Genomic DNA, 25367 nt, shown 5'->3' with positions numbered 1-25367 from the left:
CTCTATTTTAGGTCCTGAACAGAGACAGAGAGATATAGAGATATTTGTAAAGGCTTTTGAATAGCTGTTTCAGACTATTCTAAATGTAAACAAACAAACAAAAAAAAATCGTAACTTATGTCTCAGATACTAATGTGTTCTTAAAAAAAATGTTTTAATGTGAAAGAGAGGATTTAACTTGATCCTTTGTACAGAAACATGATCAAACTGCAACAGGGGCAGGGAGTATAAACAAACTCCTGCAAATGACTTCACAGGCTTCCATAGATCTGACAAGAAGGCAGATTTAATCTGATCAAACTTTTCTTTCAGATTATGCTGCTGCAGTCAATCTGAAAAGATTCACTACATTTAAGGCTTTTTACATCTTTTCAACAGCCATGCCAGCTATTACTAGCACTTGAAGAACTGAACTTCTTTAACTGATAAAGAACAACAAATTCAATTTTTCTTTGAATTGTCCAAAAACTTTTCAGTAAGAAATTTGTTGCACTATATTTATATTTACAAAATGATGCCGTTTCCATTAAAAGTCCCTTCACCTTAAAGTACCTTGAAATTAAGGCCACATTATTGTGACTGCATGTTATATAAAATCTGTTGGAATGTCACATTTGCCCTCTCAGGTGGGCTTTTTGGTTATTTTTTTATTACTCCCTTGCTCATTGTCTTCTTTCCAGTTCCTAATTATGTTCGGCAGTGCAGATGGTGTGTTTCCTTCCTATCTTTGTTTAGCTTTTCCATATGAATCCAATAATCGGGGATCTCTGACTGCAGATGGATGATGTGCTCTTTGGACCGGACAGCTGGAAGTGCAAAAAATGTGCACATTGGGAATTCCTGAAATTCCTCAAAGTAGGTAAATTAATCAAGATTAGATTTCTCCTATGGCCTTGACTCCGTAATAACAATAGCACAAGCTGCAGTGTGAGAGTTCACAAAACTCTTAAAACAAACAATGCTTGAGTGACGTGAAATCACTGTGGGACATGTAATTTCCTAAGAGTCGCAAGAAAAATGTCAGAGAAACCCCTTCCTGCTTAAGTGCCCTCGACATGAGCCACTCTACTGATTGGATTGTTTTTTCTTAAAAATGCTTTTGACTATTCCAGGGAAAGTGCATGAGGAGGATTATCCAACTAAATAATTTATAATAACAAAGTGATACATGTTTTATAGCATGTAGATGTCGCTTTAGTTGCTCATCCCTTGTGTTTAGTTAGTCTTTAGTCCTTTAATATGTATGTTTTATTTTTTCCCCAGTTTTTTTCCTCCTTGCTGCCTCTCTTCCTCCCTCAGCCTTCTGCCTCCTGCTCTCTCTTACAGCAGCACCTGGTTTCTGATTAGTATCTGTCCATTGTCTAGGAACCACTTCTCCTTCACTCTTTCCTTGCTGGTTTCTTTAAGTTGTCCTAACCGTCTCAGTGTTTCTGTTTTGTGGCTTTCACATTTGATTGCTGTAAGTTGTTTCGTATCTTATTCTTCGTAAAATCGCCCACTTCCCATCTCAACCGGTCTGCATTTTGGTTCCAAACGTCACTAAAACCACAACAGCGTATTCTCACTTCACGACGTTGCATCCACAACATTCAGCAGAGACATGCCTTAAGTGACACGTTTACTTTATATATGAGTGTTGATAGTGTTAACAGAAAATATTTTTGGAGTTGTATCCCAACACAAGGGTCTTGGAATAGATAAAGATAGTTAAAGCTCTCCTCTGAGCTCTCCTCTGAGGGTCTTCCCTCTTGTTAAATGTCTCATCTAATTCAAGCTACAACCACTGGAGCTAACATTTGCAGTGTACACTAATTAATTGTAAACAATGACACTTTTAACTACGACCACCACTACTAATGTATTCAAATACAATAATTAACTTAAAGTGCTCAACAAGTGTGTCCCATCATCAGGCTGATTAACTTCAAACACACTGCATATCCAGAGAAAACTCTGTTTATTCCTCAAACAGTCAGAGATGCTGCGTGTGCTTCAGTCGAACAGAGCAGAACAAATGGACTGTCAATCAAATCCTGTTATTTACATGGAAAGTAATCTTTCAGCACAGCTATTGCAATGTCAGTGTATGTCGTTTGATATATTGAATAATAAAATGACAACTGATTAAATTTACAAGCTGAGATGTTTAACAATACTGAAAATATCTCTCTGTTTTTCCAAGCACTTTAACCTGTTTGTTACACTTTCATGCTTTCTGGTTGCTGCATTTTGTCCATTTTTCCTCTTTTGCTTTACATTTACCATCATGTTATGAATTGTCATTATTATTTTTTGCACGTGAAATGTTGTTACTGCTGTATATTCCACTAAAATACTGTCTGATTCGTTTTCTCTCATCTCATCCAAACTGATTGCATCTGCGCCTCACTCACTGCTACGTTTGCTGAAATTGAAATCTCACAAGGTTATTTCTCAAGTATGGGCGCGCTCCACTTGGCGTACAATACTGTAAAATTGGCACATTGTTAATGAACAATGAAACAAAAGCAGAAACACCACGACCGCAACCCTAACCCTGCAGACCCCCAACAGAAAAGGATCTGAAGGTCTTGTTTTGTTTGTTTTTTTTGTGAGAACTAAGAGGAAAGCCACTCAAATTAAATGTTATGTGTTGAATAACATGATTAAAGAAGAGCATTCCCACAGCATGACACAACCACCACCACAATGCATGTGTTTTTCACCATGTTGGTCAAGAAGTTCAATTTTAGTCTCTTCCCACCAGAAAACTTTCTTCCACATATGTACAATGCAAATTATATTTCTTCTTTCTTTAAATAAAGAAAGAAAGAAAGAAAGAAATAATCTGCCACTTTTCCATAAAAGCCAGTTTTGAGAGGTGTAAAGTTAATAGTTTTCCTGTCAACATATTCTCCTAGTTGAGATGTGAATCTGAATTTTGGCTGCCATGTCTTGGTAGGTAAATGGACTGAACATCATAACGTGACATGACCAAAGCTAGAAATCCTAATTTATGAACGTCTGACTTATATATGCTATAAATTTCTCAAAGTAAAACTGTGTGAAAACATGCACATGCCGGACTATTCAAATATTTCTTTGCAGAAACTGTTGAAAACATGCATCATTTTCTTTCAACCCAATCAAATATATATAAAAAATGCTGGAAAATGATCAAATGTTCAAGGGGTTTTCACTGCTTTTGTCAAATGCTGTATTTTCTTACAGGGGATTCTTCAACAAATAAAGCCATGTGTGAGAAGTTGGTCTCCTCTTTGAGATTCTGGGAATGAATATGACCACTTTCATCTCTACGCTGTGCTTCTGGCCTGAAAGTTTACAGTTATATGTGTTTGTTCTTCTTTGAATGACCTTTAACACACGTGTCATAAGCATCGCAACGGCTAAAAAGCCTGTGTGAACATGTGCCGCAGAAATGTTCTCATGATCTTTGACACTGGCAGTGTTTAGCGCAGAGGACTTGCGGCTTGGCGTTGACTCATAACGTCAATTATGAGCGGGGGGCTTTGTCTCGCAGCTATGCTGAGGTGGTCTGACAGGAAAAAACACTGATAGAAGCTGCAGGCAATAAGTCAGCAGGAGGACATCTGACTTTTTTTGTGAGCCTCGCTTTGAGGATTTTTTTTTTTTTTTTTTTGGGGGGTTCTTCTTATATGTTAATCTAGTCCATAACAAATGTAATATTTCTCCAATATGGACATGCTCACCAATGGTTTTCTCAACATCTTCTGGTCACGTGTTAGGATCAGGGGTGGCCAGGCCATGTTAGAAATAAAGAGAGAACTTTCTTTTCCCAGAGGACAGGAAAAGTTGGATCTGAATGAGGCCTGGGTCAGGAGAGATTCTTCCCTTCTGTACATCCTGATGTACTTCCTTTAAGCATATGTTTATGCTTGCACTTTTTTTTTTTCCTCCGTCGATTCTGCAGGATAAGATTAAACTCCTGTGAATGCTCCTGGTGGAAACGATGCAGACTCCGTCTCGGCATCATGTGGCTTTATCGTGATTTCTTTCCCCTTTTTTTTTTTTTTTTTTTTACATTTGTTGTAATGTGCCGCTGGACAGATGTCCAGTGATGAATATTATCAAGCAGTAAGTCACTGACCCACAAAAGATTGTGTGTGTGGGAACAAACTCCTGCGACCGGTTCTCCCATAGTGATGCTGTGGTGAGTGACAGCAACGGGAGTCGTGGTAGCTTCCCAACTCACTGGATGTGGGAGGGAGAATATAGGAGCAAATAAAGACTGGGAATGTTCAGAGTAACTTTACAAGATGCATTTCTGTCTGGGTCAGATATTATGACCCGAATTCTGGGCCATCTTTTCCACCCGTGGCTGTAGTTTGTGTTTCACTTCTGTTCTCTTTCCTGTTCTCCTTTACACTCACCAGACGTTTCACACAGGTCAGAATGAAACCGTCTCTCCATCTGCTTTAATCTCCTCTGCTGCTCTTCTTCTTCTCGGGGTGTTTGGAGGCGTTTCCGCTCCCAAACTCACCATGAGCTCTGTTCTCCCCAGCGGGATATTAATAGGAGAGTGGAGTGGGACACGGAGATACACTCCCAGGAGGGACGATGGGTGGGAAGTAAAAAGTGGGAAAAGGGCCAATCTGCACATTCACCAGTAGTTGTAAATCCATCATGCATGAGTTGCGGACACACACACACAAAGATTAGAGCTGGTTCTTGTGGAGGAAATTAGAAATAAATCAGTTGAGAAAATACAAAGTGCACTTTATACAAAGAACAAATTTATATTGACTTTTCCCATAAAGGCACTTAAAATAGGTTTCTGTCTTGGGGGTAAAATTTGTTCCAGTCTAATTGATTGGTTTAAAAAATGGAAAACAGGAAACTATAAAACTTTCACTGAAATTAACTGAATTTCTGTAATACGTAAGTTTTCTAATTTCATGGCTTTAAAGTCATAACGTCAAAAGTTTATTAGAGTAATGGACTGAGACCTGATGCACCAGATTTGGAAGTAGGTGCTATACTGGTCTAGATCCTCATACAGGAGGCAACATAAGTTATACATCTATTTATTTTTCTATACCTGCTTATCCTTGCAGGGTCAAGGGGAAACTGCGAGTTGCTCATATTTGTGACGTGTAAGGAAAAGAACATTAAGTTTTTAAATTAATGTCAGTTGAATTCAGCTTATTGATTCGCCACAAATTCTCAAACAATTCAACATCTCATGGCACTATTAAAAACACAAAAATCACAGGATTCAAGATTAGTTCCTAGACGGTTATTCACAGCAGAATCTCCTTTAGTGACTTGATTTAGGACAGAAACTCAACTAAAAAAGTTACAATCTGAAGCATCCACGAGGGTTAGGTTCTGATCATGAGTTCCGGATTCATAAGGGAATCGTTGTTGTTAAAACAATCACAGCAAAAAGTCTGGTAAGGACATACGGACCACTGAGCCACTCCACAGACCTGTGTGGTGTTGGAGTGGTTTCACTGAACTGCATGTGACACATTACTGTGCTACAGTATAAGTGTTTTACCCTTTGGGTGAGCCGGTTTCTTTTGTAAGGCTTAAAATTCAAACAAACTTGGAAAATATCCTCCTCACTTACTTACTTTATTGAGAACTATCCAGTGTGAAGCATAAAGGGTTTCATCGATGTCTTGTTGTTTCAAGTAATTTTCTTCTGTCCTTATGGGGACCTCTTTAGTTTGATGCTGCAATGTCTGATGATCGTTGTGTCCTGTGAGGCCAGAACTCCAAATCATTGTTCAGAACTGAAGAAGGTTAACGCGAGATTGTAAACATCTTCAAGAATCAAATAAGCAAGCAAACAAAAAAAAAAAAAAAAAATTCCTTTTTATTCATTTTAGATTTGGGGTATTAAACTAAGACGGAGGTTTAGAGTATAAAGCTGGATTTATTCTCATGAATATGCTGCCAGAAAAGATTCAACTTTAGTTTCATTTATTTACATGTTCTCTCAACCTAGACAAAAAAAAAACATGCAGTGTGGTAGTAAAGTAGTAGTAATAGTAAAGCTAATTGCAGGAAGTACACATTACATTAAAAAAAATAACAATAATAAACAAAATAGCAGCATTCCTTGTTGATCTGATGTTTCGTTAGCTCTGTCCTAATGAAGACAGACCTACCTTTGTCTGAAGCTGCTCAGACAAAGAGAACGTGTCTTCTGAAGTAAATGGTTCCAGTATCATGTTTTTGTTTTCAGTGGTAATGTGTTACACTTGTTTCAGGCCTGTTGATGTCTCATTTTGGGAACGTTCAAATACTCCAAAATAGCTCTTCCTTCATGCTGTGTAGGGTTATGCACTCTATCAGCATTTTGCTGAGGGAGGATGTTTAGAAATCTAGAGGAAGCGCTATACTTTGAAGCAAGAGGCTTGTATTTGCATCCTGTAACTTGACCATGATTGTCACACTTTTGTTTACAATGTTTTGCACTCGTTTTTGTTTTCTTTTGGTATAGTTAACCAAACTTCCTAAGGTTAAGAAAACATTACGGCAGGAAGCTGTGGTCTATTGAGAAAAGCCTTTCTGCCTCAGATGCTGAACATTTCTTTAGCATTCTGCAAGACTGACTTGCACATTATGCTAAATTGCTGTCTTTTCAATGTGAAGAAGTTATTGACAATGGCAACAGATCATACCAGTAATTCATGGGAGAATATTTTTCTTTATTTGAATTTTTGTCTTATTGAGACAACAATTTACAAGTTCAGAAAAGTATAACACCAGCGCACATTAGCAACAAAGAAACAAAGTAAGAACGGCAATTGGGAGTTGAAGGGTAATTGATTTAACACAAACTGCAGACAGATTGAGTGGAAGCAACAGGTGGAGGTGTTAGACTATTGACTCTCTTAGCATCCTTTTTCTCTTTTTCAAAAAGAACATCCATGTAGTTGCATTGGGATTTTTTTTTATTCTAATCTCTTTTATTTGCACTTATTTAAAAAAAATAGTGGCAATCAAATTTTAAAGCAACTTACTTATTTGATCCAAGTGTCAGCAAATATTTCTATATTTTATAACAATACAAGCTGCTTTTTTAAATAAATATACTTATTCCTTTAGGAGTGACAGCCACCAAGGTGAAATGATCATTTGTCACTTTTTTTTTTAATTTCAACCCCTTAACTGTCACCTTCAAAATGCTTATTTGTAAGTAAATGGCTCCATGACACCAGTGTACTCCTGACAGTTATTAAAGTGAAAGGGGTCAGCAACTATAAATTATTTACTCAACAACGTTTGGTTCATTTCCCTTATATGAGAAATTACATCAATTAAGAAATACTCCTTTATTATACAAGCGCAAAGAGATGTTATTGTGATGTGACTTTTCACATCACCTTGTTTGAATTGAAGTTATTTAACTTTGCTAACCTTCTTATAAATGATATTTCCATTTCCAACTGTCATATATCAGGGATCTACTTGCATTGGATAAAAACACAATGATACCAGGTTGGTAATGCAGTCAGTCAGTTCAGAAAACTTCATACTGACATGCACGTGGTTTGTTGTGTGGTTGTTACTCTTTAAATCAAAAGTTCCTGTTTGCTTAACACAAAGGCAGCTGATGCAGCAATTACCAACCTTTACTGGGTGATTTCGACAAAAGACACTGAGTGACTTCAGTGGTATCATTTCCCCTTTTCTGTTTGTTTCCAGTCTAATCAGACATCAGCAAAAGTCAACCAGTCATTTGTTAATGCCTCCATCTTGGCTTCAGACCAGCTATTCTGCTCTAAAGTCCATTTTTAAACTTTTATCTTCAAAGCACATTGACAGTGACTCCAGTTTAAACCAACTATCTTGGTTTTGTTTTATAGTAGAGAATATGTATATGAGTAGTGCAAATAAATTGGAATGTTGTTTATAATGCTAATACATTAGATTGTCTAAGTCTCTGGGAAACTGATTGTGCAAAAATAGTGTTTTTTATTTTAGGTAATAAGAATTTTGCCATTAAAGTCAAAAATAAACTGTCCTTAGTCACATAGTTAAATATATTTCCACATTGTAATAAAAGCATGAAACAACTGGTATAAGACAAACATTTTTTGAACTCTAAGAGGTAATGAAAAATCCCAAAAGGTCTAAAAATAGAAGATCTTGCCAAATTAATTCTAATCCTTCAACTTTTTAAATATTTTGTCACACAAAAAAAACAAAAATGAGAATATATTTCATTTGGATTCTATGCAATGAATCAACACAAACCTTTATAGAAGCATTTTTTTTTCTTTTGACAAATAGTTATCTGGAAACTGTGTGAAGCAATTCACAGCCTGTGGCAGATGGGACTTGTCAAAACCTTTATTTTGCTTTGATTGCTGCTGTGCTTTGGATCATTGTTCTGCTGCGTTACTGAGGAGGGCTTCAGCTGAAGGTCATAAACTGATTACTAAGCTGGACACAGTGCATGGCTCAGCTTGTGTGCCTGTTTTCTACTAGTTTTCTACTAGTTTTCTTCAACTGCTAGGCCAGATTACCCACAGCTGCAGCACTTCAGGCTCATCAGAGGAACAGCTCAGATGGATGGCTGAGGCAGGAGAGTGACGCCAAAGATCGAGTTACTACTTTTGTTTGTTTCCATTTTCTGGTCCACACTCCTTACCAGTTGGTGGCAGTAGTGCTTCCTATAGTTGTTTGCCAGCCATTGAGATAAATAAAAATAACTCTACCAATTACATACAGCAAACAGAAATAAAATCTATAGTGAAAGCAGAAATGTGTTTAATCTGAAACATTTGACAAAGTAGCTAAGGCAAAAGAAACTTGTACGGTTGTAAATAGTTTTTGTCAACACTTGATGTGGCTTTTGGACATGCCTAATGATGAACCATAACAAAGCAAAAGAAAATGTCGATTTAGTTTTTTAGTTTCATTCTTTTTTTTCTGCACATATAAATCAGACCTGGAAACAGAACAGGCCACTGCAGCATCAGAACTGTGATCTCAGGAAACACAATTCAGTGGTGGATGACAGAGATGACGGCAGGAAGTGGAGAAAGTCTTGACAGAGGTGAGAAGAGGGTAGGAAATGACTGACAAAGACAAAATATTTTTTTTACGCTTCTCTGCATATTTATATATACACACGCACACATAAACTGACACTTTCTTTACATTAATAATGCACATGACAATGAGCTTTCAACGTTTCCCACATCGTGTAATGTGAATTTAAACACTGCTGGGAGATACTGACTGAAAAATGTGAAAAAGCTTGAAGGTCTTAGAGCAAACTCTCTTAGGGGAAAAAGAAAAATGAGACCAGAAATGATAACTATTGGTGAGTTTTGGCAAAATAAATGAACAAATTCCAAGAGTGGACTGTTCTAAACTTTGTCCTAAGTAATTCACTTCCTTTGAGCTTTTGAGACGCCGTACCACGTCATCTCAGACGACAACACTGTAAAGATTGGATATTTGTAAAGTCATAGTACAGATCAAGTTGATGACAACGTAGAGGGGAACGGTATTCTTTAATTTCACCAGCTCATGTCACCAGCAAAACTGACACGAGCTAAAAGTCCTTTCAGAGAGGAAAGTTATTTCTTGCTGTCTTTTTTTCTCAGCAGAAACATAAAAGGCCATACTGCAGTTTGCAAATGCACACTAGGACAAAGACCTTCATTTTTAGAGACATTTCCTGTAATCTGATTAAACTAAGGTGGAAATGTTTGGCCATCACGACCATCGTTACATTTGGAGAAAAAAATAGAGACGCTTGTGACATCTTAACCAGGAAGTACGGTAGTGGCAGCATCATGTTTTGGGGCTTAAAATAGATCCAATTACAAGGAACGAACATTTTGTAGAAATAATGAAGCAACAGGAAGACATTAACCATAAGCATGCAGCCAAAGTGGTGATGAAGTGACTTAAGGACAACAAAGTCATTGTTTTGGTGTGGCCATCACAACTCACAGCAAACTTAGTGTTAAATCAATAAATACTTCTGAAAAGCAATGTATAAAGAGATTTATGTTACTTCTTCCATATTTGCAAAATGAAGAGAAGGTAAACATGACATCTGGACATCTTGCAAAAGCACAGCGAGAAGGTGAAAAATCACAATGTATTCATGAGGCCACTTTTCATTGATTGAAGCGTGTGTTTAGGAAGCAGAATAAGATGGAACCATAATGAAAGTGACAGTGAAGAGCTTCTTTAAAACACCAGTTGTCTTGAACCATTCAAAACAAACAGAAACAACAAGGCGGTGTACTCTGCAATCAGCCCTGACAGAATGAAAGCCGCTCTGCTTGTTTGTCGTTCTACGGGGTGTGCTGAACCTGCTGCGCATTTTTTTTTTTTTTTTTAGCAATAAAGCAGACCTAAACAGCAGAAGCAACATTTGAAAGGATGAGGGGATGATGAAAAGCTTGACAATCAAGAGATAAAAGATAAAATGTGTGTGTTAATGTGAACATCAACAGACTTTAAAAAAAAAAAAAAATCTCTTATTTTACCAGCAATGGCCACGTCAAACTAAATGAAACTAAACAGCCATATGAAAACAATGTAAGTAATTTCCCTCACAAAATAGCAGCAGTATTTCTGATCAGTTTTCAAATCTCAAACCAGCCTCTTTGAAACCTGATTCTGTGAGATAAGTTGCTCATATGTCATGTTTCCTCTTAGAGCTTGTGTCATCACATATTGGTATTTGAAGCTTCTGCTTCTGACCATAGTGACGTCTGTGTCAACATTTCCGATCGCTGCATATTTTCTTCGACTTAAACATCAGCCTACATTTGTTGCGAATAAGTAGGAGTCATTTCAAATGTATTGAAGCAGAGGTGATAGATCACAGTCCTAGGACTCCTTGCTCATATGAAGAATTAAGATCTAAATGCAGAAAGGCGCTGTGCTGATTTCCTTCCTTATTTCTTTGAAGGAAAAAGGGAACTTCATAATTTGGCTAACAAAGGACAGTCTGGACCAGAGTGTATGTGGTGGCAGAAATACATGGTAGCCTCTCTTAAGGATATGCTTACACAGTACCCTACACCAATGTGTGGTCTTTTGATTCCTTTCCTTCTCATCCTGATCCAAGGTAAGTGAATATTTTCAGGGTTACTTTTAGCTGATATTATTTGCTCGTTGGCTGAAGGGTACGTGTGGGTTTCTACGTTTGATCTGTCATTGCCGTCTCTTTTCAGTATCATCCTGCACCATTACAGTCACTGGGTACATTGGGCAGGATGTCACTCTGCCCTGCAGCTATGATGTCCAAGCTAACGGAATCGTCAGTTTCTGCTGGGGACACGGGCAGGTGCCCCGGTCCAAATGTAGCAACACGGTCCTCTCGTCGGATAATGGGGATGTGACTTTCAGAGAGTCCCCCAGGTACCAGCTGCTGAGCCAGGTCATGCAGGGTGACATTTCCTTGACCATCGTTAAAGCTCAGAAAACAGATTCTGGGGTCTACGGCTGCAGGGTGGAGATTCCTGGCTTGTTCAACGACCAAAAGATCAACGTACACCTGATTATGGAAGAAGGTAATGCTCACTAAATGGGACATCATAATGCTATCTTATAATAATACCAGTCTGTCCAGGCAACTTATGAGCAGCATTGTGGAGGATAGTATACAAAGTTTGATCCCTCACATATTTCTCACACAAAATGCAACCTTTAGCCCTCTTTTAGATTAAAACAACTTCCTCCATGCAAATGCAACCACTGTCCTTAGTTGAGTCACCCTGTTGAAGGCTATATAAAATGTGTAAAAACTCAGTGTGTTTAATTAGTAGATGTGAAAAACACAGGCTATATGCAGCATTGACAGGTAAATGTTGCTAAGAAGATGCATGTTGCTTCTAACAGCTTTAACTGTACTTCTTAAAATATAACTAACTGAGGGTACAAATGAGTTGCAAAGGTTGCTGACACCTGTCCTATGGGAACAACAAACACTATTCTACTGAATTCTTAAACAATATATCATTTAATTTTGACTGTCACTGCTTCAACTTGAGCTAACTGGAACATTTTGTTTGTTTTCAGCTCCTATGGAAGAACTTGACGTCCAAAGCACAACAGAGGCTGTCACTGTGACAGTAAGCAAAGGTAAGTAGAGCTTCTCTGTACTAAAATAAAACACAGCTGCGTGTTTTCACTCTGAATATTAGCATGTTTTTATTTATAATAAAACTTTTCTACCTGTTCATTATGCATAAAGTGATCATTTTTGACAGTTTAATTTGTTATGGCTGATGGCTAAAATAAACCCTACAATCCAGTTTTCTTTGTGAAGATTGCCTCCTGTCCAGCAGAGAGTCAATTAAAGCTTGGGTATAGCTGTGTCCAAACATTAATGGAAAGTTGAGTGGACAGAAGAAATGTGGTAGGAACAGGTGCACAACAGACATGGGTAACCACAGCCTTCAGAGGATTGGGAACTACCAGGAAATGGGCTACCTACAGATGTTGCATCACTGTGTGGTTTGAATCATTCAGAAAACATGAAAGGACCAGACTTTGGACATTCAGGTGTCCGCTGAGGATCACCAGGAACGATCTTCCCTCCATGCAGGACTTGTATGGGATTAAAAGGAGGGAAGCGATAATCTCTGCAGACACCACACATCCTGGATACAAACTGTTTCGATTTTTACCTGCAGGTCAGCGCTACAGAGCGCTATTTGAAGAAAATAGCTACCAGAGGCAGGTTCTAAACTGTCTCTCTGATGAACACTTGACAGGCAGATTAATACCATGCTTGTTTGCAATAATTCAACCTTGTCTTGTTTTGTAAAAACACTATGCATATACATATTTACAAGAAAACAATGTTAAAAAAATACAGATTCTGATTCTTTAAATTCTTGATCTGGCAGATTATTTGCTTTCATTAGATGAATGAATTTTTTTTTTTACTTTTATATTGGATAGATCAAATTAATAAATAAATTTTATTTCTCTACAGGCTCAAAAATACCAAAAATTCAGAGTGTAACAAGTCAGGTAGGTGGATGTTATCAAAACAGATATGTCAATAGCTAATTTTTAATAAGCACAACAAGAATCTGATGTGACAAAAATTAATTCCTGAATTGTTTTTTTTTAAGTTTTGTTTCCATTTTTACATGAGTTTACAACATCAGGAAAGAAAGTGAAAAATGAAATGACAAAAACAAATATTTTTTTTGTTTTAAAAAGAATATTCTTATAAACTAAAAATGAATGGGAGAAACTATAATTAATTTGTATTTGTTCCTGTCTTCCATGATAAGGTTAATTTTTCACTACATGAAAATTTCAAAGCCCTCTTAGAAGCAGAGAACATTGGGAGGATTGCAGCTATTTTCTTCCTCACCATAATCCTAATCCTCATCCTCATCATCAGTAAGTGTGCAGTGGTTTATAGATTGTGACTCATCCATCTGCTGTCCGGATTCATTTTAAACTAATCCTTCTGCTTCAGACCGAAAACATGTCTAATCACGGCATTTCTCCTAACCAGGGAGGAAGGTCCTGATGGGGAGGACGACACGTCAGCAGCTCAACACCAAGACAGCCGAAAATATTTACGAGACCATCCCTATGACTCAATGATGCTCTGCATCAGGGAAACAGATACAACAGGTTTCTACTGACCTTAAACCATGTTTTATCAATTTATCAGCTACTATAAATTAAATGAAAAATTGTTCTCAATAGTAAACAGTAATCTCACTAAAATAACATACAATGTCTAACCAGTGATTCCCAGATAAATGCTGATCCCTAAAGTTAATTAATCTGCTTGAATTTATTTGTAACCGACATGAAACGATTGTGATGGTTTACAGTTGTGGGCACAGTGCCACCTACTGGACAAACTGCATAACGTTATAAACAATGAAATGACGGGACAAGTGACGCGCTTTGTACTTCGTCTCCTCCTTGTTTCTTCTTTGTTTACATATTAAAACAATGACTTCCTGAATTATATCAATTAACTGCATGGGATTTTTTTTTTTAAATAAACAGTGGCGTAACTCGAATTAACTGTACATAGAAAAAAGTAATAATTGAACTATTTATTTAGTATGTATGATTCAAAGACTGTAAATTATCAGTCAACTTATTTTGTCTGTGGACTTTTGATTAGTGGTTTGGTTTTTAACCTTTGCTGTATTTTTGCTTTAGAGGAATATAAATGATGCTTCATTACATGGCTCTCCGTGAGAAAACAGGACTCAGAAATGGCGTTGGAGTAACCACATATTTGTAAAAGAGGAAGCTGTCGCAGGCTGCTGAATAGTTTTATCCACATTCTAAGAAGTCCTTGGCTCATTAAGCGGCCACGCTGTGTTTTTAACACTGTTTGTAATTAACAGTATCAACTTGTTAAATTGAATAAAGTTTTGTCTTTGTAAACTTGAATCAAACTTGTCTTTCTAATTGATTTATGCACAAAGAAAATGAAAGTTTTGCCAGTTTTTTTACATCTTCAAGATTGGATCATTAACCAGTAAAGATTTAATCATCTATCCTAGCAGCTATTCTCCACCAATCATGATAACAGAACCACTTCATCATTACCTAAAGTGAGCAGTGCAGCTTAAAAAGAAAGAATATGAAGCTTAAACTGCATTGCCTTCAGACACTGAGCAGATTTGCTTTAATATATTTAGAAACCAGTCATTAAATGGTTGTTTGTACTGGAGGCATTTAATCTTGATTAGTATCTGGCTGTGGAAAGGAGATCGGGGTCCAGATAGTAACCAGAACTGCAGGAGAAAATACAAGCCTCAACCCCTGTGTCTTCACCCTTCCTTCCCATTTGTAGGCAGAAATTTACACTACAATAAAAATAATTAAAATGTGAGATGTCATTATTGTAGATTTAAGTAAGGAGTATGCTTGATTAAAGTAAGATAATTTCTACAACTTTTCAAGCTTTGTGTGAGTTATGTGCACGACTTCCAGACCCACAATGTTGCATGTTCATAAGAGGCATCTTGCAGAGCATTTACAGATTATGACATCTGTGGTCCTTCATGTTTTAAATAATAAGGGACTGAGCTTAAAAAGACATTTGATCATGTGAGAAGCCATGAACAACCTGAGAGATACTGAAACGTATCAGTACTTCCATAGTAATAAAGTTTGATGACAGGATGTCAGTAATGTTGCCTTGCAGCAATAAAGTCCTGGCTTCAGGGTCTTCCTGCAGAAAGCTTGCCTACGTGAGCTCTCCTTGAGCAAAGTACTAACAGTTCAAAATCATTAAGATTAATAACAACATTATCTCCCTAGAAGCTATTTTCTGTGTGGACAAAGACGACAAATTTCTTAACTTGTTTCCAAGTACTGAGTGTTGTAAGTACATTTTTTTATCTTTCGTTTCAATAAAATGTCAGTTTCTCTGTTTCTTTTTCAGTTCCTGTTTTTATATATTTTTAATATGATCATGTTGCAAATTCCCTTTGCAATGTTCTGACCAGGGATTCCTCTCACCCATTGAACTTTGGAGATGCACCCAACATGATTCATACCCCCTCTTAGAAAAATACTTAAAATAATATTTTCATTTCACCAACATGGAACCAACAGTGTCGACTGAAATCTGTCGTGGAAGCAATTAGGGTCCCATCAAGGAAATCTCAAAGAACTGACCCTCATTGTCACACATCGTCTTGGTACCAGTGGAAACAAACTGGTCTGTATTTCTAAGACTTGGTGACTGTATTGCTAACAAATATTTTTTTTTCCTTTAATTTCGAGAGTAATTTTCTAAATTTGTTAAAAAATTTAAATGAAAAATGAAAACCTTTTCCAGAATTGATCCACCATCTACATTATTATGTTTTGAGAGATGCCTGTCACATTTTCTATTATCTTTGCTGAATAAAATCTGCCATGAACAATGTGCTCTAGCACACTAGGTGGAAGTTTTAATTTTATGTCAAAGCCTCCTTGACTCTGTTCTGGTTTTACATTCACATCAAGAAGTAAAAAATGTGTTGCGTGACCTTCTGAACCCTTCCAGGGTGAAATTCATCTCTTACCCAGTCACAACCCCTCTGCAAACATCAACAGAAATATCAATATTGAAAATTATTGAATTATTAAGTGAATAAATTATTTTGTTAATGAAGTGGTGTAAACTGTCACAAGATTTAGATATTTTTTCAATTTAAAACTTAAAATAAGGTGTATTAGTTCTGAGAAAAGGTTAAAAATACACTTTTTTCTGCCATAAATTTTGAGATTATATTGAACTACTCCATTCTCATGCTTCAGAGGAAGTTTTTCTTTTCTTTTCTTTTTTTTTCCAGGGTTACAAAACACCCAAAGAGACCCAAATGTTAACTCAGCAGTTCAAAAACTATGCAAGAGACCATGGCTTTGGGTAAACCAGACTTTCTACTTTCACTCGTGTCACAGAGGACACATTTGGTTCATCTTAAATGCTTTCTTCTTACATGATGGTGATTAAATCCCAGCTCCAACCACCATTCACCCCTGCAACATGCTTTTTGTAGTTCTGGATGTAGAATATTTTTTATGACTTGTTGGATAGTTATTGCTCGGGTTTATAATAAATAAATAAAACTGACACACACGTAGACGGACAGAACCAAAGGTTGGAGAAAGATTATTTCTTTATGAGCCTTAAAGCTTGTGTTACTGAGGGGAAACGGGGGATTTTAAAATCCTCCCTTTTTGAAAATATTCCCCTTGGTTGCTTTTCACCCATAATTATCTTAGTTGATACATGAACTATTCATATTTATTATTGAGTGCATACAATTAAAATGAAATAAAACAATGTAATAACAAGATGAAATCTGATAAAATGTTAAAATACAAAGGAAAATAGCCGCAAAACATTTTTATTCCTTCAAATGAAAAAAAAAAAAAAACAATACATAACATAGATTTCTTTCATATTTGGAAGAATTGCCATTTGCTGTATTTTTATCCTTTTCCTCCTTACAGAACTAGATTTTCTTTTTCAAAAACATTGACTTTATGATTTTTAATCCCAATTGTCTATTTGAAATACACATTCGTGACCAACTTCGTCTTTCTCAATAATGTCACGGGGTCCAGGATCAATATATAATCTCTGTCTAGCAGTTAAAACGTGATTATTCCCAAGTAAAGCTAATTTTAAAAGGTTCAGAAGTAGATTTTTAAACGGCGTCCTCTGAGTTTCAAGCATTTTCCCAGAATAAAGCCATAATCCAGATTCAGAAGCAGACACTAGGTAACACAACAAGTTACACTGAGAACCTTGAGAACCTTGAGACTCTTGTGTCTATTCAACAAAAAGAAACATTTTTCCCCTTCTTCTTCTTGCAGAAGGGAACCAAAACCACAGGAAAGGAAACAGCTCTTTTCTGCATTCCTCTTCTGCCACCAAAAGTTGTTGGTGTGAGCATATCAAGGGAGGCGTCATGTGATTTGGAAACACTTCAGTGCTGAAGCCACTCTACGGTCAGTTCAAAGGTGTCCGACAGATGAACTAATCACTAACTCAGGAAAACTCTGCAGTGTGATTTATGTGAGAATGAAGTTTATCACTTTGTGCTGCTGTCTTCTCTTTTGGGTGAACACAGGTAAGAGAATCATTAAGGAGAGTTTTATTTGACAGCGTTAGACTTTTCCTTACACTTTTTGTTTGTTTGTTTGTTTGCTTTTTAGGTGATGTCTCTGCAAACCCCATAATCACCACAGTGGGAACAGATGTTACTCTGAGATGCAAGTATGATGCAGGGTATTACGGCAAGCTGCCTTTCTGCTGGGGCAGAGGGAACATACCTAAAAGCGGCTGTGCCAACGAGGTGCTCAGGTCAGATGGGACCAATGTGCTCAGCCGGCAGTCGGAGCGCTACGCTCTTACGGGTAACCTCGGCGCAGGAGAGGCTTCTCTGACCATCAGGCAGGTTCAGGAGAGCGACTCGGGCATATACGGCTGCCGGATAGACATACCGGGCTGGTTCAACGATCAGAAACTTGAGATTACTCTCACAGTAAAGCCAGGTACTCTTTACACTCTAGAAAGCATATTGCTGAAATAATGCACGTTGCATATATCATGTCAAAAAAAAAAAAAAAGAAAATAAATCTGAAAATTGACAATTCACAGTGAATGGTAATTATTAAATTTGTTATTTGTGTTTTTTTTAGTACCTTAGTAACTGGTAAAACACTGCATTTCTGTTTTAGGACGACCTTTTCCTCTAAAGGTGGAAACAAGAGAGGTGAGGGAACGAACTATCACTGTACGCTGGACCCCTCCATTTAATGGTGGCAGACCCATTACAGCCTACAAGGTGGATTTAAAAAACAAATACGGTAAGGACAAGAAAAGCATGCTGCTATGTGCTGACATGCTTTGCAAGCTGCTACCAACAGTTTGCAATGTCCTGCTAATGTCTTGAGTTAGTCTATAATATCTTTTTATTCCTGAGGAGATTTGTTTCTGCAACCGTAAAAACAAGCATCAGGATCTTCAGATTGTTTTTCAGTGGGTTTTCTTTGGAAGTTTGCACAACTCCCTGAATAAAGAACACTATTTAAAAGGTGCAGATGTGATCTCATTTTATTTCTGTCCAATAGCGTCTTGGGATACGGCCAAAAGAACTGAAGTGCCGCAGGCTCACCTGACTCAGGTGACTTTGGTTGATTTACGTCCTGCCAAGACTTACAACCTCCGCATGTTTGCAGTCAACAATGTGGGACTGAGTGAACCCAGCAATGTTCTGATATTTACAACGAAAGAAGCAGGTAAATCCCCGTCCATCAAGCCTTTAACTGAATCATGTCAAACTTAAACAAAGCCCATCATTTTGAAGACAGTTAAACTTTGACCTCTCTACAGCACCTGAGGGTCCCCCGGTCGATGTGCAGCTTGAGGCCCCCAGTTTTGACTGCATTCAAGTTACTTGGAAGGTAAAGTTACAAACTATATATGTGTGTGTGTGTGTGGGGGGGTGTGTGTGTGTGTGTGTGTGTGTGTAGTATGTCATAGAGGGAGCGAGAGAGTGACAGAGTAAGGAATATATGTTTCAGAAAAAAAATGTCCTGCGTTTTCTGCAACTTTTGTGCCAGTTCTCCCCTTAACCAGAGCTTGGTCCAAGGTTAGTTTCACACCGTAAAAGTGAAATTGATCATTTTCCTAATTATCACCACAACTTTTAGAGTTGAATTCAAAGTCCCACAATGAACTTGTTATCGTACGTCAATATTTTTGTGACAAAAAGTCTTTACAAAACAGATTTATAAAAAGAAGATGGTCCACCTTATTTATGTCTTTTTATTTATCTCCTGTTCTCTTTGTTTGCATGACATGTCTGTCAGTGGCTGCTGTCTATAACAAACCTTTTCTCCTCCAAATATTTCAGTTTCAATTGTCAAAAAGCAAATGAATGAAAGTTTGGCTCTTAGTGTATGAGCCTTTGGTTTATATTAGGTTCAAAAGAGAGGATCATCTATCAGTGACTGGTGACAACAAAAACAGACATGATGATTTGAAAACCTATTTTTTTCCTTAAAACATTTTTTTTAATGTTTGCTTTTAACATTTAATATTTTCAGACCATCTGACTATTTTTTTCTTTAAAAGATATCCTGATTTAAAAACAAAAAGCAAATTTTCTTCAATCTGCTCCATGTGGGAAATATACACACCCTCCATCAAATCATGAACTAGGACAAGTTGTGACTTGCCACAATCAGGGTTATCACAAAAACTCAAGAAGTGGGCTAAGTGGTCACACAAAACAACAAATCATGCACCACACACGAAAAACAAAGTTGATTCAACGATGGGAAAGAGACTGGAAAAAATGGGAGAGTTTGAACCCAATCACCAAAACAACATCTCAATAAAATCAATGAGATGATCATTGAACTCAAAACTAACATTAGACTTTAGAAACAGAAACACACCTGAGATGCTGTCATCAGACCTTTAAAAACCCTCATTTGTATGAAGGATTTAAAACATTTCTCCACTGACATTTAATTTAAAATGTAACTTTGTGCTAATGCAAATGCTTGTTGTTGCTGCCAGAGGTGAAATAACGAGGTCTAGACAGAACTTCCTGTTTCACATAGCATCAGGTTAGCTCAGATCATTCTTAAGCCTTACTAATTAAGAAAAATAATAAAATGTTTGGCTCTTTATTCACAAAGGTTATATTTGTCCATCATTAATGTTTCCTAGTTTGTGTTTCTTCTGAAACATTTATGTGCTATAAAAATTGCAAGGGAATTTGCTTTTTTTACAGCAATTCATGAGCAATGTGCTGCACCACTGATGCATATTTTCTTATGGTCACCATGCTCTCAGCAAGAAGGACAAATGTAATGACTCATAAAGAAGCTGCACTTTGTCCAACAAGGCTCTCAGCTTAAAAATAACAAATGCTTAAAAATAGATTGCAAGACAATGGTCTTATTGCTGAACTAAGTTCAGTCCATCATATAAAAAAAACTGTATTGTTAAATTAAATTTTCTCATTTTGTTCTGGCACTACACACGCTGAGATAATATTCACCTCATCACTGGTAAAATGTGTTTTTTTTCCTTCTGATTAGCCTCCGAAGGTTGAACTCAGAAACGGCGTCCTGCGCAGCTACGTCGTCAACTACAGAGAGTACGACCCGGCGGCCCAGCAGCTTCCAAAGTGGCAGCAGCTCACTGTGACGGCCATGAGCGAAGGACAGAGCGTCAACCTGACCCACCTGAAGACGTCAACCCAGTACAGTGTTCAGGTCCAGGCCAAAACCAATGCAGGAAAAGGACCTTTTTCAGCTCCAGCTTTCTGCACCACTCTTGACAAAGGTATGCTGGAAAACACAAGACGTTTAAATTAAAGATCCACTTATCGTCAGATTAATTTCAAATTTTATTTCTGTTTCAAGTCAAAGAGACAACAGTGGCAACTACTTTGTTGTCTTCTACTACTGCTTCCACAAAGCTGAAGGAATACACAGGCTCTACCAGTGGTGGGTATTATCAGATAAAGACACTGGAAATTTCAACAAAATGTTTTTTAAAACTGTGAAATAAACTAAGAGTCTTAACTTTAGTTTTTTTTTTTTTCTTTTTTTTTTTTTCTGCTTTGCTCCAAGCTCACACAACTTCAGCTGGGACTGTTTCTACATCCACAGTTTGGGATGAAATCTCTTTGAAAAGCACAACCCTCCCAGCAGGTTTCATACATTTGTGTGTTTTTTTAACATAAACAAAAGCATTTATTTTGTCTCATCTTAAAGAAGAAGTTTAGACTTATACTATCATTATACAAGGTTACTTGTTTTATGGAAGGGGCATGTTTAAATACATAAATTCACCAGGTGAGTAAAAAAAAAAAATGTCTGGTAATGAATGTCCTGACTGTGCTGCTCCTAGTGCCACCAGATCCACCTGTAATTGTGTTGAACGAGGTGATAGACAACACAATTTCACTTTCCTGGACTCCCGGCTGTGAAGGTGACAGTCCTATCACTGCTTTCTACTTGGAGTATAAAGCAGCAAACGGTGAGAAAAGAGTCCTTTGGCACAAAAATATAAGCATTTTCTCTAATACACCGTTGATCACGTCAGCTTTTAAAAACATTATTTAGAATATTTGTTTTCTTCTCAGCTTCATGGGATTACTCAAAGGCTATTATAGATTTCGGCTCCAACGAGACAGAAGCCACGATAATAGAGATCAACCCTTCAACATACAGCATTCGCATGTTTGCTAAAAACAGCCTGGGCACCAGTGAAGCCAGCAACGTTCTCACTGTGACCATCGAAGAAAGAGGTATTGCTTTCTCACCGTTCTCACTTGAATGTGTTTTAATGCTGAAGCAGACTAGATATAGATATTTTCCACATAGAGATGTTCATGGCAAAGCTGAAATAGATCCAGATGAAGATTTGCTCTATTTTCATGAAAGCAGAAGGAAATGTGTGTTTGAATTTGCAGATTTATCAAAACATGGTTGCAGTTCCTCAAGTACCAATTTCCCTACCATGTTTTTCTAGTAAATGCTTGTTTGTAGAAAGAAAGTTTTATAACTTCCCTCTGTTTAATTTCTCATCTGGGTGTGCCTGACAGATCAGCAAACGAGTAGCATAATGCCCACCACATCCACTGCTACTACAGTCTCTGTGAGTATTAAACTGAAACTAGTTAACTACAAACTGTGTCTGTTAGTGCAGAAAGCAAACAATGACATTTACCCCCTCTGAGTATCTGAGTAATATCTTTGAACACATACTTTGTTTTATCTTTAGTATTGTACATCATCACATTTTAAGATATATTTATTAAGTGTGAGTAAAAAAGTACATTAAAAAATAAGGGAAATTATTGTGTGAAGTAGCGTACTGAACAATTACAGTGTATATTAGACACTTGTTGATGGTATAAGATATTAGCAGAATTTAGAAATATCATGGTTTTCACCATCTATACATTGAGAAATCTATAGGTGTAACCTTATCTCTGGCCTTAAAATAAAGCAAAAAATAAAGAAAGGAGGTTTGGAAGGATGACTGGAAGAAGTGGTGGAAGGAAAGTTGGGATTAGGATTGGGATGAGAGTTGGAGTCAGGATTGGGGTTTGAAGAGGTGCTGGAAAGAGGGGTGGAATTAAGGATGGAATCTGGGTTGAAATTAGGATTGAAAGGAGAGATAGAATGAGGTAAATTGTAGAAGATTTGAATACCTCAAGACTTGTTCAAAATGTCCTGAATGAGCAGAATATGGCAAAATGTTGAAGTAGCACAAAGTATGCAGATTTAAGAGGTAAAAAAGTGCACAGAAAAAAGTGGAGAAACTCACTTTTTATTATAATGATATTTATAGCAATGATGTTGATGACTAACTAATAAGTTATTGTTAATTAGTCAGTTTACCTGCTCAGTTCATTCTGCTGCTTTACAGAGATTTCACTGGTGGCTCGCTAACATAAGTTTTCAAACAAGGGGAAAAAATAGTAGTAGTCTTCTTTCAGCAGGTAGTTGAGCAGAACTGTGTCGTTATACTTTGTTTTTCATTTACCCGAAGGAAAAAGTTACTCAACACTTTCTCTTGAATCCTAATAAATTTGTTTACACCGTATGAACTGCATTATGGGAAGGTTTTAATATTTTTAACCCGTGCCTTCTGAGAACCTCGGTCCACCAGAAACAGGCCCCGACCTCGTCTACGTTGCATAAGAGCCTGCTAGTTCTGTCATTTGGAAAGAAAAAAAAAAACTGCAATGCTTGTCTAGGAAGTGAAGATTTTATGAAAGCAATGCCTGAAATTAGTGCAGTGACAGATGGGGTAGCCAACTGTCTGAATCGCTGTGCATGCACTTTAGTGAGAAGCTATGAATATTTATGTAAACCAGGATAAGAACCATCTTAAACTGCAGCACTGTTTGGAACATGAAGTTAATTTAAACCATTAACAACGATGATCTTTGTCTCTCAGTTGAGTTTCCTGCTGTCCAAATGTTCAAATTACCACCTGAGGACATCAGATGAGCGCAACAGATGACAACAGTGATATCAGACTGTTTGATTTTATTTCAGGTCTTGTTGCTGAGGTGTTTTGTTAAAAAACTGGTATAGTGAATTTATCTTAATTTTGTCTGACAGGAGACTAAAGCAAGAAGCGGAGTTCACACATCTGCTATTGCTGTGCCTGTTGTGCTGGTAATATTGATTGTTGCTGCTCTTGCTATTTGGCAACTTCGACGTGAGTTTTTTTTTCTCTCCTTATTGCATTTTATAACAACCGGACAAATTTCTTACACTTCTTTGATCCTTATTCTCTGTTCACAGGTATAAAACAGAGAAACGGCAGCCTGAACATGTAAGTGGTTGTTTTAAGTTACTTAAAAGAGATTCTGTTAAATTGTCAGCAGAGTCAATCTTAGCTATGGTAGCCGGATGGGTGAATGACCTCAGTTTGGAAAAACATAGACAAGGGTCAACAGGATAGTTGAGCTAAAGGCTAGTTTACATCAGGCTTTGTCCCAAAGGCTATTTCTGTCCTCTTTTTTTTTTTTAAATGCTGCTCTCTGAACTTATTTTCAGTGAGGATTCCCTTCCCTGTAGTGAATAAGTATCATTTTAATAATTTATAATAACTCAGATTGAAAATTCCACATCTGTGTGATTAGCAGATACAATTATTTTATTATTTAAGAAGTTAATTTTACTGCTGTTTGTTTTCTCAATGAAACAACTTTTGCATTTTGACACTAAAGTTACGCAGCTCGAGGCTCCCTGCTGATCAGTCTGCCTCACAATGTCCAAAGGCTTGGATTTAGCAAAAGACTCTCATTTCTGCTTTAACAGCGGTACCGTCTTTGCTGGAGGTTTTTCTACATGTACAACGAGGGTTTGCTTCACAAAAAAAGAACTCGAGATGGTCCTGTATTTGTGTGGCAGGCTTTTTAAATTCCCCAATTGCTTTTGTCATCGAAGTAGACAGGCCACATTGCTGTAACAGGAACTTGTGTTTTTATGACCTTCAGTCATTGATTTAATCGTGTGGGTGCTCTTGTAGAGGAAGTGTATTTTGAACTTTATAGCTGCACAAGCTCTGCTTTGCAAGAGCTCATTATTTTTAGTACATGCAGAGGGAAACAACGTGTCTTGTTTATATATATATATATATATATATATATATATATATATATATATATATTCAGTAGCTCTACTAAGTAATTCTCCTCTACTGCTTACAGGTGGCTGGCCAATGGAGCCATTCATTACAAAGGGTCTGAGTCGCTGCAGGAGCTGTGAAACTTACTCTGCAATCAACATTTGGAAACTCATTATGCCAACTAGATTAAATATACCAAAGTGTAATTTTTGTTTTATTGGAGATAATTTGCTAATATTACCTTCGCGTGTATTTGGGTCTAATACTAAAGGAAATATAAAAAATACAAAGCTCCTTTAAGATTTTTTTTAATAGTGATTGGTATTCTGTAATTGGCAGCATCATTTCTCCACTATAGCTTTATTTTTTTATTTTTTTAACATTATGCATTTATGTTGTTGCTCCATTAAAATGTCCATCATTGCAGCATAATTGTTCAACGGTGTATTCAATATTAACTGAAGGCTTTTACTATCCAATTTAGCTTCAGTTTTTGTTAAATACTGCCACCTGCTGGAATTACTTTATTACTTTTTCATCGTAGTACATGATGAAAAATGTGCACACAGTTGATCCCTGTTTTATGAAATAGTGCAAAGTAAGCTAAAAATGCATTTATTATCCACTGTATCTGCATTACTAGTGCATTACTAATAGCACTAGAACCTGTACTGTACTACTTTGTATTGTTATCAATAAAATGAAACAGAATTTGTGGTTTCAATTTGGCAAAACATAAAAA

General features: G+C 37.0%; 2 protein-coding genes across 4 annotated transcripts; both read left to right on the top strand.

The window, feature by feature from the left end:
• Positions 1-10702: 10702 nt before the first annotated feature.
• On the top strand, positions 10703-14394 carry LOC106952494 (hepatitis A virus cellular receptor 1 homolog). Of its 2 annotated transcripts, XM_015040638.1 has the most exons (8): positions 10703-10820; positions 10919-11077; positions 11184-11522; positions 12031-12093; positions 12953-12990; positions 13260-13371; positions 13490-13611; positions 14158-14394. In XM_015040638.1, the coding sequence occupies exons 2-7, from the start codon at positions 10972-10974 to the stop codon at positions 13579-13581; spliced, it is 750 nt and encodes a 249-aa protein (XP_014896124.1). In that variant the 5' UTR covers positions 10703-10820; positions 10919-10971; the 3' UTR covers positions 13582-13611; positions 14158-14394. The 2 variants fall into 2 exon arrangements, with proteins under 2 accessions (XP_014896124.1, XP_014896123.1); XM_015040637.1 differs by having other exon boundaries at positions 10703-11077.
• A 2976-nt stretch (positions 14395-17370) lies between these two features.
• Positions 17371-25217, top strand: LOC106952493 (Down syndrome cell adhesion molecule-like). Of its 2 annotated transcripts, none has more exons than XM_015040635.1 (14): positions 17371-17579; positions 17665-18003; positions 18190-18318; positions 18583-18750; positions 18845-18915; positions 20566-20812; positions 20893-20976; positions 21103-21183; positions 21383-21511; positions 21618-21782; positions 22080-22132; positions 23614-23710; positions 23797-23827; positions 24708-25217. In XM_015040635.1, exons 1-14 carry the CDS (start codon positions 17531-17533, stop codon positions 24763-24765), a joined length of 1701 nt encoding a protein of 566 aa, XP_014896121.1. In that variant the 5' UTR covers positions 17371-17530; the 3' UTR covers positions 24766-25217. The 2 variants fall into 2 exon arrangements, with proteins under 2 accessions (XP_014896121.1, XP_014896120.1); XM_015040634.1 differs by having other exon boundaries at positions 17373-17579; positions 23611-23710.
• Positions 25218-25367: the final 150 nt, after the last annotated feature.

The sequence above is a fragment of the Poecilia latipinna genome, unplaced genomic scaffold, assembly GCF_001443285.1.
Source record: "Poecilia latipinna isolate Pla-1442-1.1 unplaced genomic scaffold, P_latipinna-1.0 Scaffold521, whole genome shotgun sequence".
NCBI lineage: Eukaryota > Metazoa > Chordata > Actinopteri > Cyprinodontiformes > Poeciliidae > Poecilia > Poecilia latipinna.
This window is presented reverse-complemented; position numbering and strand designations above follow the sequence as displayed.

Coding starts and splice junctions, on each gene's coding strand:
- LOC106952494 (XM_015040638.1), top strand. CDS start 10,972: ATGTGGTGGCAGAAATACATGGTAGCCTCTCTTAAGGATATGCTTACA. Junction 12,094..12,952: donor CACTGTGACAGTAAGCAAAG/GTAAGTAGAGCT, acceptor ATTTCTCTACAG/GCTCAAAAATACCAAAAATT. Junction 12,991..13,259: donor TTCAGAGTGTAACAAGTCAG/GTAGGTGGATGT, acceptor TTCCATGATAAG/GTTAATTTTTCACTACATGA.
- LOC106952493 (XM_015040634.1), top strand. CDS start 17,531: ATGAAGTTTATCACTTTGTGCTGCTGTCTTCTCTTTTGGGTGAACACA. Junction 21,783..22,079: donor TGTGACCATCGAAGAAAGAG/GTATTGCTTTCT, acceptor TGTGCCTGACAG/ATCAGCAAACGAGTAGCATA. Junction 23,828..24,707: donor AGAAACGGCAGCCTGAACAT/GTAAGTGGTTGT, acceptor TACTGCTTACAG/GTGGCTGGCCAATGGAGCCA.